At 27.5% G+C, this 17,761-nt stretch overlaps 1 protein-coding gene across 1 annotated transcript; it reads left to right on the top strand.

Annotated features, from left to right (window-relative positions):
- The first annotated feature begins 11,932 nt into the window (after nucleotides 1-11,932).
- LOC136089695 (uncharacterized) lies at nucleotides 11,933-12,475 on the top strand. The gene has a single exon (XM_065815754.1). The coding sequence runs from the start codon at nucleotides 11,933-11,935 to the stop codon at nucleotides 12,473-12,475; it is 543 nt and encodes a 180-aa protein (XP_065671826.1).
- The last annotated feature ends 5,286 nt before the right edge of the window (nucleotides 12,476-17,761 follow it).

Genomic DNA, 17,761 nt, shown 5'->3' with positions numbered 1-17,761 from the left:
AAAATGTTGAGTTAACAAAAACTTTTGATCCTGTTTGTTTTTAATGTTTTAAAATTATACCTGGGGTATTGATTTTGTAGTTATAAGGCTGTTCAAGTAATGTGACACTTTTTTTGCCCTTTTTAGATTTTTCCCTCCCTCATAAAACATTTTGTGATATTTTAGTCAACCCCCCCCCCCTCATCCTCCTTCCTCTTTATGTGACGTTTGTAAACAAAATATATATAAGTTTTGGCTAAAAGTTTACTAAATAATAAGAAAAGAATTGAAATTGAATTAAAATTCAATTTCAATTCTTTTATAAATTTTAAATTAAATTATATCACAAAAAAAAATAGCCCTATGTATTAGCCCTTGATGTACATATTATGAAGGCCTTATCTAATCTACTTTCCTATATGCCTTCCTAAACCAATTGACTCCGATGTTTTAGAAATTATTGATGGCGACATTGACACATTTAAAAAACATCAGTTGCTGGTCTCTCGTTATGAAAGTCCTGCTGCAAGAACTTTTTTCGTAAGTTTTATAAACAATTTAAATTTATTTTGTAAACGCTAGTATGATTGTGTAACAGTAGGTATTCATCATTGCAATAATCAAGAGGTTTAATAACTAAATATTTATTTTATTATTTTAGATGCATTTTAGCTTAACATTTGCTAAAGAAAATTGGTGGAACAGATCTGGTAAAAACCACTGCATATGTTATGTCGCAACGTCATTCATTTTTTAATGTCAAAAATAAACATGGATGGTACTAGAAGTTTCGAAAACTTCCATTCATAAAATCCTCTATATGTAAAGTTGTTCTGTATAATTCCAATTTGATTTATGAATTTACATTTAAAATGCATACTATTTTACCGTAGTTTTTTGCTATAATCAGACGATCAGGATACGAATGTAGAAGATGATGATGCACAAACAGGTGCAAGTTGAACAAGCGGTAGACGATATTCTAGGAAGACTTTTGATAATGTATAAACCAGAGAAAACAGTAATTCAAAATATATGTATATGAGTTTATTAATTTTATTAGTAATCTTTGACTTACCTAATGTAAACTTTTATTTTCTACTGATGATATTAAATTTTAAAAATATTAGATAGAAATTGTTACTGTAAAATTTCTACTGCAAAAAGCTTGATCCTTTGATATTTTTTTAAATTATCAAAGCATAAAAAAGTATAGTACACAAAAATTTTTTCTCTAAATCCCCTCTATATGAAAACGTTTCATATAATTTTATAACCTTACATATAGTTTTATAAAATGAAAGTATAGTATAAGTAGTATAGTATAAAAGTTTATAAACATATTATAATAGTTACAAATTTAATTACTTTTTATAAATTTATATATATTCTTTTTATTTATATATATATATATATATATATATATATATATATATATATATATATATATATATATATTAAAATTTATATATATTCTTAATTATAAATTTCATTACTTTTATAACTATATCTTATTTATAAATTTCAAGACTTTATAGCTCTTATTACTTAAATATAGTTAAAAAGTTATAACGTAATTTTAATTTATATAAGTTTTAAAAATAAAATAAATTGAAATTACGTTAACTAAATCAAAGAAACACAAGATCTAAAAGTTTAATATTCGTTTACTTAGACTAAAGCTAAATGCTTTATGTACGTTAATTAGACTAGATTCAAACGTATATTATACATAACCTAAACGGTTTATATACGTATAATAATCCTATAATAGACGTTTAAAATACGTTTGAATATAGACTAGGGTTGTTCGCCGTAAACAAAAACTTACGAAAGTTGGTATTGCGGAAGTTGTACTTGCGCAAAATCACCTTCCGTAAGGCATTATACGAAAAAAAAAATTATTATTATTCCGTAATAACCCTTTACGAAAAGAAACTTGCGAAACAAATCATTTCGAAAGAATACTTGCGAAACAGTTTCTTACGGAAGGAGCGTTTCGGAATGTGCGCTTACGGAATAGACTCGAATGCATTTATTAAACTGTTATACAAAAAAATGTTATTAATTATTATTTAAATAAAAAATGTTGTTAAATAATTCTTCAATAGTTTTTACATATATATCTATACATATCTATATATATATACATATATATATATATATATATATATATATATATAAAAACATATATATATATATATATATATATATATATATATATATATATATACATATATATATATATATACATATATATATATATATATATATATATATATATATATATATATATATATATATATATATATATATATATATATATATATATATATATATATATATATGTATATGTATATATATATATATATATATATATATATATATATATATATATATATGTATATGTATATATATATATATATATATATATATATATATATATATATGTATATATATATATATATATATATATATATATATATATATATATATATATATATATATATATATACAGTGACTTTGAAAGGTTAAGAAAGTGAGGACGGGGGGATGCTAAAACAGAAAGTAAGGGGGCCTAACACAGCTAAAATTTAAATAGAAAAAACTGAAACTTTGAGTTAGTTTTGAGGGAAAGGAAAACTTTCCCTCTGCTACATTTCTCTATGCCAGTGTTTATATATATTTAAATTCATCAAGTACCAACTTTGGTTTACTTCCAACTTTCGGACTAACTACAGCTCTGAAACTTTCAACGCTTGTATAGTCCTGGTAAGCTTCTATGTTAAAATTGTTTCCAGGGACAAAGACCCTGGGAAGGGTTGCATTGTACGTGCCCGCTTTTTTACTGCAAAACCTTGCAACTAAATTTTTACTGCTCTCCAAAATAGCTAGAGTTTTAAAACTTTCAGCAGTTGTATAGTCCCAATAACGTTGGGATGTTGAAAATTAAAACATTATTAGGGCCAACGGCACAAGGGGCAACAAATACCCTTCCCACCCTGACTTTTTATTTTTTATAAAGGAAAACATTTTAGAACAAATCATTGAAAAGAATATCTTTAAATTTGTTTTAAATTTACTCGTTGTTATTAAGGTAATAAAAGCGAAAGCGCATATAACAGAGCACCTCAAAAATAATAAAATTGAAACAGGCTAAACATAAAATTATTCTATTTAAAAACAAGTGCTATTTTTAAACATTTCATTACATAATTAAGTTTTAGCATTCACAATTTAAATTACGTATATTTTTGATTTCAACGTAGGCATTGTTTCCCGATTATGCAACTGCATTCGAATGTTCAAGTTATCTTCCTTATTTAATTCTTATTCATTAAATGACATTTTAAAAAGTATATTTTATGAAAGTCTTGATTTTTTTATAAAAGTTTAAAACTGAAACTTATCAATATCATATAAAAAATTAGTATTTTAATTACTTAGATAATTATACGTATTTGATTCATAAAACGTAATTAAATACATTTATTATGCCGCGTTTCGAAAGTTTTTTTTCCATTAAAAACTGTTTCGCAAGTTGCGATGCGAAAGAGTTTCGTTTCGAAAGGAATTTGGTTTTTTATCGTTATTTTTAAAAATTAAATTTTAAAATGTACATATGTTGCAATGCTGAAAATAAAACTTTATTACAAACATTTTGGCATAAAAAAGTTTTATTTTTTACAATTATATCTGTTTGGCAAACAAACTTTCTTTATAGACTTCAAAACATCGTTTAGCAAAAGAGCTCATTTCGCAAGTGCGACTTCCGCAAGCACTACTTTCGTATATAGCAAAATAGTTTTATTTCCTAATTCAACTTGCAAAAGGCTACAATTCGTAAGTAGCATTTGCAAAATGAACATCGACGGTTTTTTTTGTTTCGTAAAATTCAGTACGAAAAAAGAAAAATTCCTGAATCTCAATATCCTTCCGAAAGAATTTTATTTTTCCCTAATTGTACGAAATCTTCCGATCAACAACTATAATATAGACGTTTTTTGGGCATTTGTTCTAAACGTTAATCTGGATTACATTCTAAACGAATAATCGACCAAATCTGGACGTTTTGTCGAAACGTTGTTTTGACGTTTAATAGACGTTTGTGTGTTTACTGGGGTAGTGCTGTGTTACTCAAAGAAATAAATGCTCTAAACTTGTACAAACTAAATATTTCCATAAGTTGTTATTTATGTTTAAACTAATAAAAAATCAGATTTCTCAATTACATGTCTGGGACCACGTTTGCGGGGAACTTGGTTCTTGACGAAAATATGAAAAAAAAAATCTATTGATATAAAATAAAATGGGGTAATTTCACCACTTTAGAAATTTCGCCACCAATTGGTGTATATCTACTTTTATAATTATAACTTCATTAAGGAATAAAACTTTTTTATAATTCAAATTTCTATAAGAAGAAAAACAGATTTCTTATCAAGTTATGTAAAAAAAGTTTTCTTTTTGTGAAAACTTGATAAGAAAATTAATTGACAAAAATAATCTGGAAATTTAACACGAAATTTAAAGTTCTCATAATTCTCATCTTCACGGCTTTCAAAAACATTCCTAAATGAAAGAAGAAAAAAAATAGGTAAAAAAGGTGGAGGGGGAGACATGCCCGATACCTTTCGGTATCAATGTCCATGCCCTCACTTATTGAATATTGTTAAATTTCTTTTATTTAATTGATTGCAAATGTGTTTTTAAGATTTATAATTTAAAATAAAAAATTTATGTTGTAAATAACATAGGTGGCGAATTTCCCTAAATTATATTTTATTGGGGTAATTTCGCCACCCCATTTTTTTTGTTCTAATAATTTTAAAAAAATAAAAAATTAAAGTATGTAAAGTATATAAAAATATTATTAACAATAAAAAAAAATCGATTTTCATTTTAAGTTCTCAAGTTATTTTAAATTGAAAGAATTAGTGGCGAAATTACCCCATCTTACTCTATTTAAAAAAACTATCAAAAAACACTTATCAAATAAAATACATACACTCTTTCATTTTTTTCTCTGATTCGCACCAACAAGGCTGCAAGCAACAACTATTAATTTGGGAGTTCCTAGAAAAAAAGAATAGAGTTATAGAGCAAGGAAACGGTTAAGAGAAGACCTAAAAAGTTGAAGGTTGTATGAATCAGGAAGACATGAAGATGGGAGAAAGTTCCAAAGGGTTGAAGTGCGGGTGAAAAAGCTAGACAACAAAAGTTATTTGAGCATGCAGGGACAGATACAGTAAAAGAATGAGACTTTGCTGAATGACGAGTCAAGCGAGAATGAATTTTAGTTGATAGAACTAAAGATAATAGCTCCTTTCCAACGACCATGATAGTATTTGTAGAAAAGAAAAAGAGATTTAACTTTAAGATGGTGGAAAGAGGCTCAAGATTAGCTGATATAGCAGGTCCAACTAAGTTTACAATGCGTTTTTGGACCTTGTCTAGAAGAGAAAGAGCATCATTTGAAGTACCAGTCCAATTATGACAACAGTATTCCATACAAGGAAGAATAAGAAATTTCTAGAGGTACGGAATGAAATTAAGTGTAAGAAAATGGCAAGCACAATAAATAAGCCGATCTTGAATCTGATCTCACTTCTGTTACAGAAGTGAGATCAGATTCAAGATCGGCTGCCTGTTCTAAGTGATTGAAAATAGAAGACTTTTTGTCGAGACAGGAGTATAAAGTTGAGTCATCAGCAAAAAGGGATACTTTAGATGTAAGGCTGTTGAGGAGATCATTAATGTAAATAAGAAACAAAACAGGACCAAATATATAACCATTGGTACCCCAGAAGTTACTGGAAATAAAGAAGAATGTTGGCCCTCAAGAATGACTTTGATAAAGCAATTAGAAGGAAGTAATTTGATAATCTCAAATAATTTCTAAGATACACCATAAGCAACAAGCTTATGGAGACGACCAGCATGCCAAACTTTGTCGAAAGTCTTAAATATGCCAAGAGCAATAGCCCAAGCCTCTCCGCCTCCATCTAATGCATAACAAAATCTTTCTTGAAATAATAAATAGCCGTTTGTTCTCAAGAGAGTTGTTCTTTTGAAAAAAATGAAAAAAAGTGATTACGAATAGACAAAGCAGCTGCACAAAAGGGTGAAAAGCATGGAGTAGAATGAGGTTTGACTTGGAATTGGCGAGAAGGAATAAAAGTTTCCATTCCTATCTGATTCCAGGGGGTTACGTAGGAGGCGCATTTTTTAGCTGAAATGGAGAAGACATCAGCCCACGGACCGTTAAGAAGAAAATCACAAAAAGAACCTCAGTATGTTGAAAACCTAAAAAAAATCCCAGTATGATGAGCATTAAAGTCACCAATAACAACAATATTGGCAGAAGGTTAAAGAGAGAGGGCGTGGTCGATTTGATCAGAAATTACGTCTAAAAGATTACAGCGTTGGAAAGAAGGAAAACAATAAAGAACAAAAAAAAAGGTGATAGAAAGAAGAGGTGCTAAGCAGAAGCGTATAAAAGTATGGTCAAAGGATTTGAATCTGATTTAACGACAAATACGTGAATTGATGTGTATGTAGGGCCCCAAGCCAAGCATGTGACTATTAAAGCCTTTGTGAATCAAAGGATAGCACCCATCAACACTTGGATCAGAAGAAGGAATAGCAGAATTTAAATAAGTCTCACTGAGAGCACGCAAGCCTAGTGAATTTTGCAAGAGGTAAGATTCAACTGATGGAAGGTTGATTCGCGGACCACAAATGTTAGTAAAAGATCTATTAAAACAGTTAGGTGGTGTGGATAGATCTCTAGCCTTTACTCAACCTTTAACTCAACTTTACAAACCCAAGCCAGGGAAAGTTTATCTGGATGCAGTTAACACCTGCCTAAGATGAATATTTTTATCGAGACACCATTTCTAGTCAACCATCTTTACTCAACCAAGAGCCCCAAATGCAGGGGATTTTTAAGTCGTAGTTAGTTTCTCGTAGTTTTGGCCTAAAAATGCACACTTTACAAGGCAGCAGGACTTGGGACAGGTAGTACTAGGTTACATTATACCAGTAGCAGGGTGATCGTGATGATCCTGAACCTGACCTGACCTGGAGTAATTAAAAGTAGCTACTTCCTGCAAACAGTAACTTAAAACATTGAACATGATATTTTGGAAATGCATTAGGAAAAAAATTACACCTAACATAATACTAAAGATAAGAGTAAGCAAAGGTTATATAATTGGAGTGTCTAGTTAGTCTAGTTAGTTATTGAGCTCACACTGCGTCAAGATTTAAACATTTAAATAGGACATTCAAACATTTAAAAAGAACACATTCATACATAAAGTAACTTACGGGTGAACAAACACCGCTCCAGAGTTTTAGACAGAACACAAACATACAAATAAACTTAAACAGACAGAACACAAACATACAGATAGCAACTTACGAGTAAGTCAACACCGCACCAGAGGTTTAGACCAAACACAAACATACATATAAATTAGACTCCAGGTAAGCTAAAACAGTAACTAAGGCATCTCCAACTATATAAAAGACACATACACAAATAGTAATAAATATATATGTATATATTACTTTAGGCATGACTTATTTTAAATAGTACTGATAACAGGAAACAAACTCCTTTCAGCCTTTGCTTAAAAATTAAATCCTACAAGGCAGCAGGATATTAAAAAGATTGCACTGGGTTACATGCTACCAGTAGCAGGGTGATCATGAAGACCATACACCTGATCTGACACAAGTTAACTAAAGCTAACTCAAGTTAACTAAATTGGGAAGAAAAAAGCCAAAGTCATTGAAAGAAAGAAATATAACATATACTTTGGTTTGTATAAAGGTTTTGAAAAAAAACAAGACTTTACGTTATACAAACAATACGTCATTTAAGTTATATTACGATACGTATATGTACCGATTTGTAAATGTTTTTTTTTATATTTTTTCTTTTTTGCAAACTTTATAATTTTGTTCAAACTTAAAAGTTTTTTTTTCAAACATTTTAACTCTTTTGCATAATATTAGAACTTGTAAAATTATATTTTTCTCTGTTTCAAGATAGAGCTTGATGATGAGATATTTTGTCTTCTACTTGCCCCAGATTGTAATTATATATATTTATTAGATCTTAAGGATAACATTGTAAAATGTGTGCACATTGAAGAAATAAAACTAACTAAAAATAAAATTAAAAATTAAAAAAAAAAAACTCATCGCTTTTACTGGAAATAGCGATTTTAATTTTGAAAATAGATTCTTTACCGGCTTAAAAAGTTATACACAGATACTTTTTGAGTTTAATGCCATTTCCGCCCATTTTTCAATAAAAAAATTATTACTCGACCGAAAATTTGGTCATTCAAAAAAAATATTTATTTTAGCTTAAAATTTTAAAGCATCTTGTTCAGAAAGATTTTCCACAAGATGATCAAAAAATATTTGCAAAATCTTTATTCAATAAATATGTAGGAGCAAAAGAATAAACATTGTTATAACTATTTCATTCTATCCTCTATTTCTTTTACTTTATATTCTAAGAATTTAACTAAATATTAAAAACATATTAAGAATAAAATAAGATCATATCAATTAATAGATAATACCATAAATAAATTAGATAAAAAAACAAAGAAACAAATTATAACAACAACTACAACAACAACAACAACAACAACAACAACAACAACAACAACAACAATAACAACAACAACAACAACAATAACAACAATAACTACAACAACAACAACAACAACAACGTAATGTGGAAAAAATGTGATTGTTGATAATGATTACTGTGAAGTTTTTTTTATTTTTTTTTTTTTTAATTTACAGATTATATAACTCAATTTACAGGGTAAATTAAATTAGTTTAATTACGTTTTATGTTTTTTAATGTTCATCTACTAATGACTACACTAATGCTGTCAAGATAAAGTAAAATCAAAGTAAAGTCTGAAAGATAAAGTAAAATCAAAAAAAAAAAAAGAGATTCCAAAAAGTGGAGTTACCAGTTGGCTCTAAAACAATTTTAAGATGTACTTTTATTAAATTTATACAAATGCTGGAAGTTTCAGAGCTCTAGCTAGTCTGCTAGGTAGTGAAAAACCAATCGCAAGATTCCGGAACAACTGAGAGCCGAAAAACAACTTGTGAAGTCAAACTAATGTTTGAAAAAAAATTACAAGTTATACTAAAGCACAATTTTAATTAAATAAGATTTTATTTTTCTAATTATCCTTGTGTGGGTTGGATACCAACGCAACAAAATGGAGATTATTAGGGTGCCCACAACCTATAGTAGAAGATTGAAAAGCTTTCTTAACCATCTTTTTTAAAATAGATTATATATGATAAAACGCAATAAAATATTATACTTGAAAAACACTCCTTTAATCATATAAGTTATATCAGATAGTTTAAATGACTTATAATTTTTTGAAAACTGTTTTAGCAGTCAATGTCCTTGCGGATACCAAAAATGTTATATTGCCTCATATTACCATAACAAAATATTTGATTGAAAAGGCAAATACAAAGAAAAAAAACTGGAGAAAAAACGTGCTCTAACGAACAGTGACTAAACCAATCAAGGTTTATACATGCATGAATTACCCATAGCTTAGAAAATATAACCCCTTCCCCCTTCCTCCCCTGACAAAGTTTTATTATGGCCACTAACCTATTTCTGCTCAACAAAAAAAAAGAAATAAAAAATCAATGATTATTTAGCAGCCCCTATTAGCACTCATGCAGCAGGGAGCCTCTCTACACTTCTGGTCTCTCTCTACACTACTGGTATACCCAATTGTAAATAACAATTTTTTTCAAATTACTTTTATGTAAACTGATTTCTCTAATTAGTTTACTTTAACACGTAAAAGTAATTTGTTGGTATTATGCAGTTTTATTTTACTTTGTAAAGTAAGTGTTATGTTTTTTAAATATTATATTTATGTAAGTTTACTTCATAAATAACTTTTTTTACATTTAAAAAGTAAATTACATTTCGATGTAAAATTTTTACATAATTATAACCAAAATTACTTTTCAAAGTAATTTACTTTACACGACTTACCATTAAAAGTAAGTTACACTTACAAGTAAAAGTAAAAATGCAAATAACTTTTACTTTTTTAAAAGTAAATTACTTTTTCAAGTAACGGTTACTCATTTAAAAAACTTAACTTAAGTAATTAAGTTTTACACTTTATATAATTTAGGTAAAAAAAAACCAATTACAAAATTTTGAGTATTTAAAAAAAAAATTTATTCAAAACTTTTTAAAACTAATAAATAAGTAGAATAAATAAGTTTTATTATTGAAAAGAAAAGTTGAAAGTTGGAAATTTCACCATTCTTTTTGACAAAAAAAAACAAAAAAATTATAATGAGTAATATTAACTGATATTTGTTTAAGGTTTTTAGAACAAGTCATGCTAAAATTTGTATCTATTTTATCATTTGCCATAACATTAAATACATATTTTTAATAATTGGATATTGTAAAAGTTATTGAAAAAATCTGCTCACGTTTATTAAAAATTTGCGACCACGCTGTTTTAAGCAAATAATTTTGCCAAATTACATTAACAACAACAAAAAGTTTATAAACTTTAAATATATATACTTTTATAAATATTATTTATATTTTACTCTTTACTTTTAAAACGTTTAAAAATATAGACTTATCTACTTTTACATGTTTTAAAGTTTTAAGCGATTAAAACTTTTAAAACGTTTAAAAGTTAAACATTTATTCAAAAGTTCGGAGCAAAAGTTAATTTAATTATTTTTTCGTGAAAAAGTATGTTATATTTAGAAAAAAAGAAACCTTTTTCTAAAATAACATACTAAATCAAAAGAAATACTGCATAAATAACGGAAATTTAGAATAATTTTATTTTTTTAACATATAAATAAAATGGTTTAAAAAAATATTATCCATGAAAATATAAATTAAACAAAATACAAGATTTAATTTTAAATTAATTTAAATACAAGTATTGAATGGTATTATACCACATTAAAAGCAGTGTAAAAAGGTTTCATTATTTGAAAATGCGGCGATTCCATTTATCACAAAACCGATTAGAATTACTTAATCAACAGCATCTTTAAATAATAGTATTATTAATAGTTACGTACAAATGAGGTATTTAATGTGTTGTTAAAAACCATATATATTCAACTCATTTAAAGACTTTATGGTAACCAATAATATGATGTCTACTTGCGTAAATTTTGAGATGAAATGAATTAAAAAAAGCAATTGGTTTAACTCAGTAGTTGGTCAGCTATACGTGAATAAAAATTTCAGCAATTGTTCTTAAGTTTTTATTCCCGTAAAGCTTAGCAATTACTAAGTAAACTGCTTAACTTTACGTGAATAAAAATTTGTGCAAAACTGCTGAAGTTTTTATTCACGTAAAACTGACCAATTACTGAGTAAAAGCAATAGCTTTTTTTTATTCACCTGGCCTATTATTAATATAATTATAAAAAACCAATGATTTTGGTTAATAAATATAATTTTGGTAAATAAAACATACTTTAGTGCCAAACTAAAGTATGTTCTTGTTAATATCACATTAGAATGTTAAAAGTTGGTAAATGTTGAAACAATCACCTTATTCGGTTTGGACGTAAACTTTGTATAATCATAACCTTTGAATCTTGAATTTTAAAACCTGTCGACTTAAATTTAGTGTAAGAAAATAAAGTTAAACGAAACTATAGTTTATATACTATAATTATTATATACTTATAACTATATATACTTATAACTATAATATACTTATATACTTATAACTATAATAAATATACTTATATACTTATAACTATAATAATTATATACTTATAACTATAGAAAATAAAGTTAAACGAAACTAAAGCTAAACGAAACTATAACGAAAATATAGTTAAAATAAAAAAATTTGAAAAAGAAATTGTAGATATGGCTGAAAGTTTGAACTTCAACGAAAAATTTATTAAAGAACAATTTGAACACCAAAGAAATCAACTAGAGAATGGAAGAATTGAAAACGAAATTTTTAAAGATAAACATCGTAAGCTTGAAGATCGATCGCGCAGAAATAATTTGCGAATAGATGGCTTAAACGAAGATAAAAAAGAAACGTGGGGACAAACGGAAGAAAAAGTTCATTTGTTTTTCCAGCAACAACTTGGAATTAAAGACATAGAAATTGAGCGTGCACATCGTACCGGACAGAAGACAGACGGAAGATCTCGGACAATAATTATCAAGCTCCAAAGATACAAAGACAAAGTGAAGATTTTACAAGAATCGAGTCGACTTAAAGGCACTAATATTTTCATCAACGAAGACTTTTCGCTAGAGACCGTTTCGATTAGAAAAAAATTGTTCGCCGATGTTAAACGAAGACGCTTAAACGGTGAGAATGTTTCTGTTCGATACGATAAAATTATTTTCTTTAAAAATACTATTTTTGAGAATGATAGAAAAAAAGTAAACTAAAATACGCATTCTTAAAAGGAAATCTTTTGAGCATATTTTAAACAATCATGGCTGCATTAAATAATTTTGAATCTCTTGCTTTTAATTTCTTTGAAAAAGAATTTTTTTCCTTGGATGAAAACTTAGATCCCGACAGTAATTTTTATTCTGAGAATTTTTCAGATTGTTCGTATCTTTTTCCAAGCGAATTAGAAGGGTTTCTTTTTAAGAATGTTATTGACAAAAATTCTAATCAAATTAGAATTCTCCACCTCAACATAAGAAGTTTAAATCGTAACTTTGAAAAACTTTTAAATCTATTAGAAGAAACCAAAAATCTTTTTAATATAATATGCCTAACAGAAACTTGGATAACTTTAAAAGATCTAAATAGCGCTTTTCAAATCCCGCACTTTAACATAATTTCATTAGAGAGACAAACAAACAAACGAGGTGGTGGAATTTTAATTTACGCACATGAAACACTAAGGCTTATACTTAGAAGCGAGTTGAGCGTTTCTGACTGCGATAAAGAAGTTTTAACAATTGAAATTGAAAACAAAAAAACAAAAAACCTATTGATTAGCTGTTGTTACCGGCCACCTGGTGGCGTGAGCGAAAACCTAAGCATGTTTTTACAACAAATTATTAAAAAAGGCGACGCGGAAAAGAAAAAAAATATTTTACTTGGGGACTTTAATATGAATTGTTTTCTTTATAATAATGACTACAAAGTAAAATGTTTTTATGACGCAATTTTTGAAACAGGATCAATCCCCCTCATCAATCGACCTACTAGAGTAACAAAAAACTCAGCGACTCTAATTGATAACATTATTTCAACAGATATATTTAATAATGATTTGCAAAAAGGTATTTTAAAAACTGATATAACAGACCATTTTCCCATTTTCGTTTCAATTAACACCTATACAGAAAAAAAAATTGACAAAAAAAAATTAATAAAGAAACGAATTTTTAATCAGAATAACTTTAACTCATTCAAAGACCAGCTATCTTTACTAAATTGGAGTAATATAAACATTAATGATAATGCAAATGACATATATGAAACTTTTTTCAAAACTTTTTATTCGGTATATGACGCAAACTTTCCCTTTGTCGAAATAATTGCAAAACCTAAGAGTTTGAACTCTCCTTGGATTACCAAGGGATTAAAAAAATCATCGAAAATCAAACAAAAGTTGTATATAACTTTTCTTAAAACAAAAACAACTGCAAACGAAAAAATTTACAAAAATTATAAATATTTGTTTGAGAAAATTCGTAAAAACTTAAAAAAAAATTATTATACAGAATTAATTAACAAATTTAAAAATAACACAAAGCGCATTTGGGAAATAATGAAGCAAATTACTGGGAAAAAAAAATCATGCTTAGGTTTTCTACCACAAATGATTAAAATTAATAACACTGTTATATTTGAACCAAATGCAATATCACATGAATTTAATAAATTTTTTACTGAAATAGGTCCTAAACTATCAATTAAGATCCCTAATACCAAAGCCTTATTTAGTGACTTCTTATTACCATTGGATAAGTGCGTATGCTCTGATGAGTTGTCCTCTGATTTATCAACTGAAGAACTTGAAAGGGCATTCAAATCTATTAAAAAGAATAAATCATGTGGATCAGATGAAATAAACGGAAACGTGATTATAGATTGTTTCGAGCAATTAAAAGATGTTCTCTTTAAAGTTTTTAGCGCATCAATTAAACAAGGAATTTTTCCGGAGCAATTAAAAATTGCTAAAGTGACTCCGATTTATAAAGAGGGCGATCAATCTAAAATAACAAACTATCGCCCCATCTCTGTGCTTTCTATATTTTCGAAAGTTTTAGAAAGAATTATGTGTAACAGAGTATACAAACATCTTGACAAAAATAACTTACTATACGCTAATCAGTTTGGTTTTAAAAAGGATAACTCAACAGAGCATGCCATCATCCAATTTGTAAATGAAATCTCAAAATCTTTTGAACAATCAAAATATACTTTAGGTATTTTTATTGACCTATCGAAAGCCTTCGATACGGTCAACCATCACATTTTACTTGAAAAGCTGAAATACTATGGAATAAATAAACAAGTGTTAAGGTGGTTCAAAAGTTACTTATCGAATAGAAAACAATTTGTTATTGGTAATGACAGCTATCAAAACAATTGTCTAAATATAACATGCGGGGTTCCACAAGGTTCAATCCTTGGACCACTCCTTTTTTTAATCTATATAAACGATCTAAATAAAGCAACTAATCTGATGAGCATCATGTTCGCAGATGATACTAATTTATTTGTCTCTAAGAGTGATATTAACGAACTTTTTGCTACAGCAAATAAAGAACTTGAAAATTTATCCCACTGGTTCAAATCTAATAAACTAACACTAAACACCGAAAAAACTAAATGGACACTTTTTCATTCGCTTAAGAAAAAAAACTCCTTACCCTCAAACTTGCCTCAAATCTTTATTGATAATATTGAAATTAAAAGAGATCCCGTCACCAAATTTCTAGGTGTTTATCTCGATGAGAACATTACTTGGAATAAACACATTAATTATATATGCTCTAAAGTCTCTAAAAACATTGGAGTTTTATACAAAGCTCGAAATTATCTCAATAAGATAAATTTAAGACAACTCTATTTCTCATTTATTCATTGTTACTTAAACTATGCAAATATTGCCTGGGGAAGTACTGGAAAAAGTAAACTACAACGTCTTTATCGCTGTCAGAAACGGGCAATTCGCATAATTAACTTTGCTGATTGTTTTTCTCATTGTAAACCTTACTTTATTGAAATGAGAATTTTAAATATATATGAACTCAACGTCTTGAAAATTTTATGTTTTGTTTATATGTGGAAAAACAATCTATCTCCTCCAGTCTTTAAAGATCTCTTCAATTTAAAACCAACCAACAAATACGAACTTAGAAACATAAATTTTTTAGAAAAACCTTTTTGTCACACAAATTTTAATCAATTCTGTCTTGCCTATCGTGCGCCACACCTGTGGAATAAACTTGTTTTGCCAAATTTTGATTTTGATCTAACTAATTCTCTTCATCTTTTTAAAAACAAAGCAAAAAATTTTATTCTTTCTCAAGATAACATTTTACAATATTACTAATCACTTGAAAAAAATTTAATTTCTTGTTATTTTAACGTTTTGTATTTTATATCTTGCTAGTTTATATTATTTACAGTTTAACTCATGTAAAAGATTAATATATATGTATTCTTCATAATACCTTGCACTTCACAATTATTGTAAATAAAAAAATATTAAAAAAGATGTAAAAAACTATATATTTTATTATTTGATTTTATAAGGTCCCGATGACAAGATCCTTGTGATCTTCTTTCGGAAACCTAGTTTATATTGTTAGTCTGCTATATTTATATATTTGTAAAAGTATTTTAACAGTTTATTTAATTGTATAACGACTAACTTTGTAAACTGAAATTAAAAAAAAAAAAAAAAAAAAAAAAAAAAAAAAAAAAAAAAAAAAAAAAAAAGTAGTAACAGCTAATGCAATAGAAAATAGTGAATATATTAAGTTTGAAACAGAAATCTAAAACTTTAAGTCGTGTTCAGTATAGAAGTTAAAAAAATAAACTTTTCCTGAGGAATATAATGAGTTTCATTACTTATATTATCAAAAGTGAATCCAGTCATACTTAGTCAGCTTCATCTGTGGAATCAATTTTTTTGTGTGTTTTGAAAAAAAAAATATTAAAGGATACAACATCTTTAGGTGATATAGCAACTCGTATTGATGTTGTTGCTGTTAAACCTTGCGAAGATTACATAGAAATAAAATGAGCAGAGATCATTGGTCATACGCAATATAACGTATTAATTAGCTTTAGAAATTAAACGGAAACAGTAAATAAAAGGAATTTTATGTGATACCATAATGCTAGAAGAAGCAAATCGCTCAAAATTTAATAACTTTTTTTATGTGGTAATTAAGGTGCTTCCAGAAGTCCTTACTGTCTTATCACAGAGCACCGCGGAAGAGCATTTAACTAAGTTCACGCCTCCTTCCATACCAATGTGGCTTATTAGGCGTCAAACTCCGGACCTCTTGGCTCTGACCCAGAATTCTAATCACTGTTATGGGATGACAATAACAAAAAGCATTGGAAGTTTATTTTTAATGAAAAAGAGTGTTGTAACTGTACTTTTTCACTGCTTCGAAAAATGTGATGGTAAAACATGCCTTTCGTTTTGTTTGCAAACCAAAGATTGGAGATGCGAATTCTAGACTTACAAACTGATTGGAAAATAAACAAATAAAGAAAATATTTTTATTCCTTACGCTGTGTGTGCTACTATTAAACTAATGTTTACATAGCTTATTTTATCTTGATTTCGATAGCCTTGGCAAAAAATCTAAAAAACTTTTAAGCATCAACTTTTTGAGTTCTGCAACTGTCCCAGTTAATTTGTTGTGTACAATGTCTCGTGTGTGGCTAAAAAGTTAATACTAAAAAGTTTTATAGGAAAGTTTGTGAGGCACTTGAAATACAGTACCAACAATGTGCCCCTCAACAAAAAGGTACCAATGTAGATGAGGGACAATATGTGTCAACAAAATTTTGGACACAATATCTTGCGCACATACGTCAGAAAAAGATGAAACCATCCCATTGACATAAAATAGAACTGCCGTTTTAAAAATAAGATATAAACAAAAAAACCAAAAAAAAACTTTTAAGCTGAAGACGCTGGTCACAACAATCCAGCGAAAATTTCTTTTACAAAATAAATTTAGTATCGAGAGAAATTCGTATTTATTGATGTTTATAAAATAATAATCATCATAATAATAATGGAAATAATAATAATATAGATATATAGATATATACGTAAAAATTATTGAAGAATTATTTAATAACATTATTTTATTTAAATAATAAATAATAGCAATTTTTGTATAACAGTTCAATGAATGCTTTCGAGTCTATTCCGAAAGCGCACATTCTGAAATTCTTCTTCCGTAAGGAACTGTTTCGCAAGTATTCTTTTGAAATGATTTGTTTCGCAAGTTTCTTTTCATAAATCAAAAAACAACAACAACTAAAGAAAAGTTTATGATTGCATGAACTTTTCCTCGTAAAAAACCATTTACATTTTAATATACATGAACTATAGCTCATTTTTTTATCTTACTAAATAAATAAGACCAATTTATAAATAAAAAGTTGACACAAAAATAAAAAAAAGCATTCCTTAGCTATAAAGCTTTATCTACAAAAACTAAACCTAGAAT

Source organism: Hydra vulgaris, chromosome 13 (genome assembly GCF_038396675.1).
Source record: "Hydra vulgaris chromosome 13, alternate assembly HydraT2T_AEP".
Classification (NCBI taxonomy): Eukaryota; Metazoa; Cnidaria; class Hydrozoa; order Anthoathecata; family Hydridae; genus Hydra; species Hydra vulgaris.
This window is presented reverse-complemented; position numbering and strand designations above follow the sequence as displayed.

Bases quoted from the DNA above. Each gene is read 5' to 3' on its own strand.
- LOC136089695 (XM_065815754.1), top strand. From the start codon at position 11,933: ATGGCTGAAAGTTTGAACTTCAACGAAAAATTTATTAAAGAACAATTT.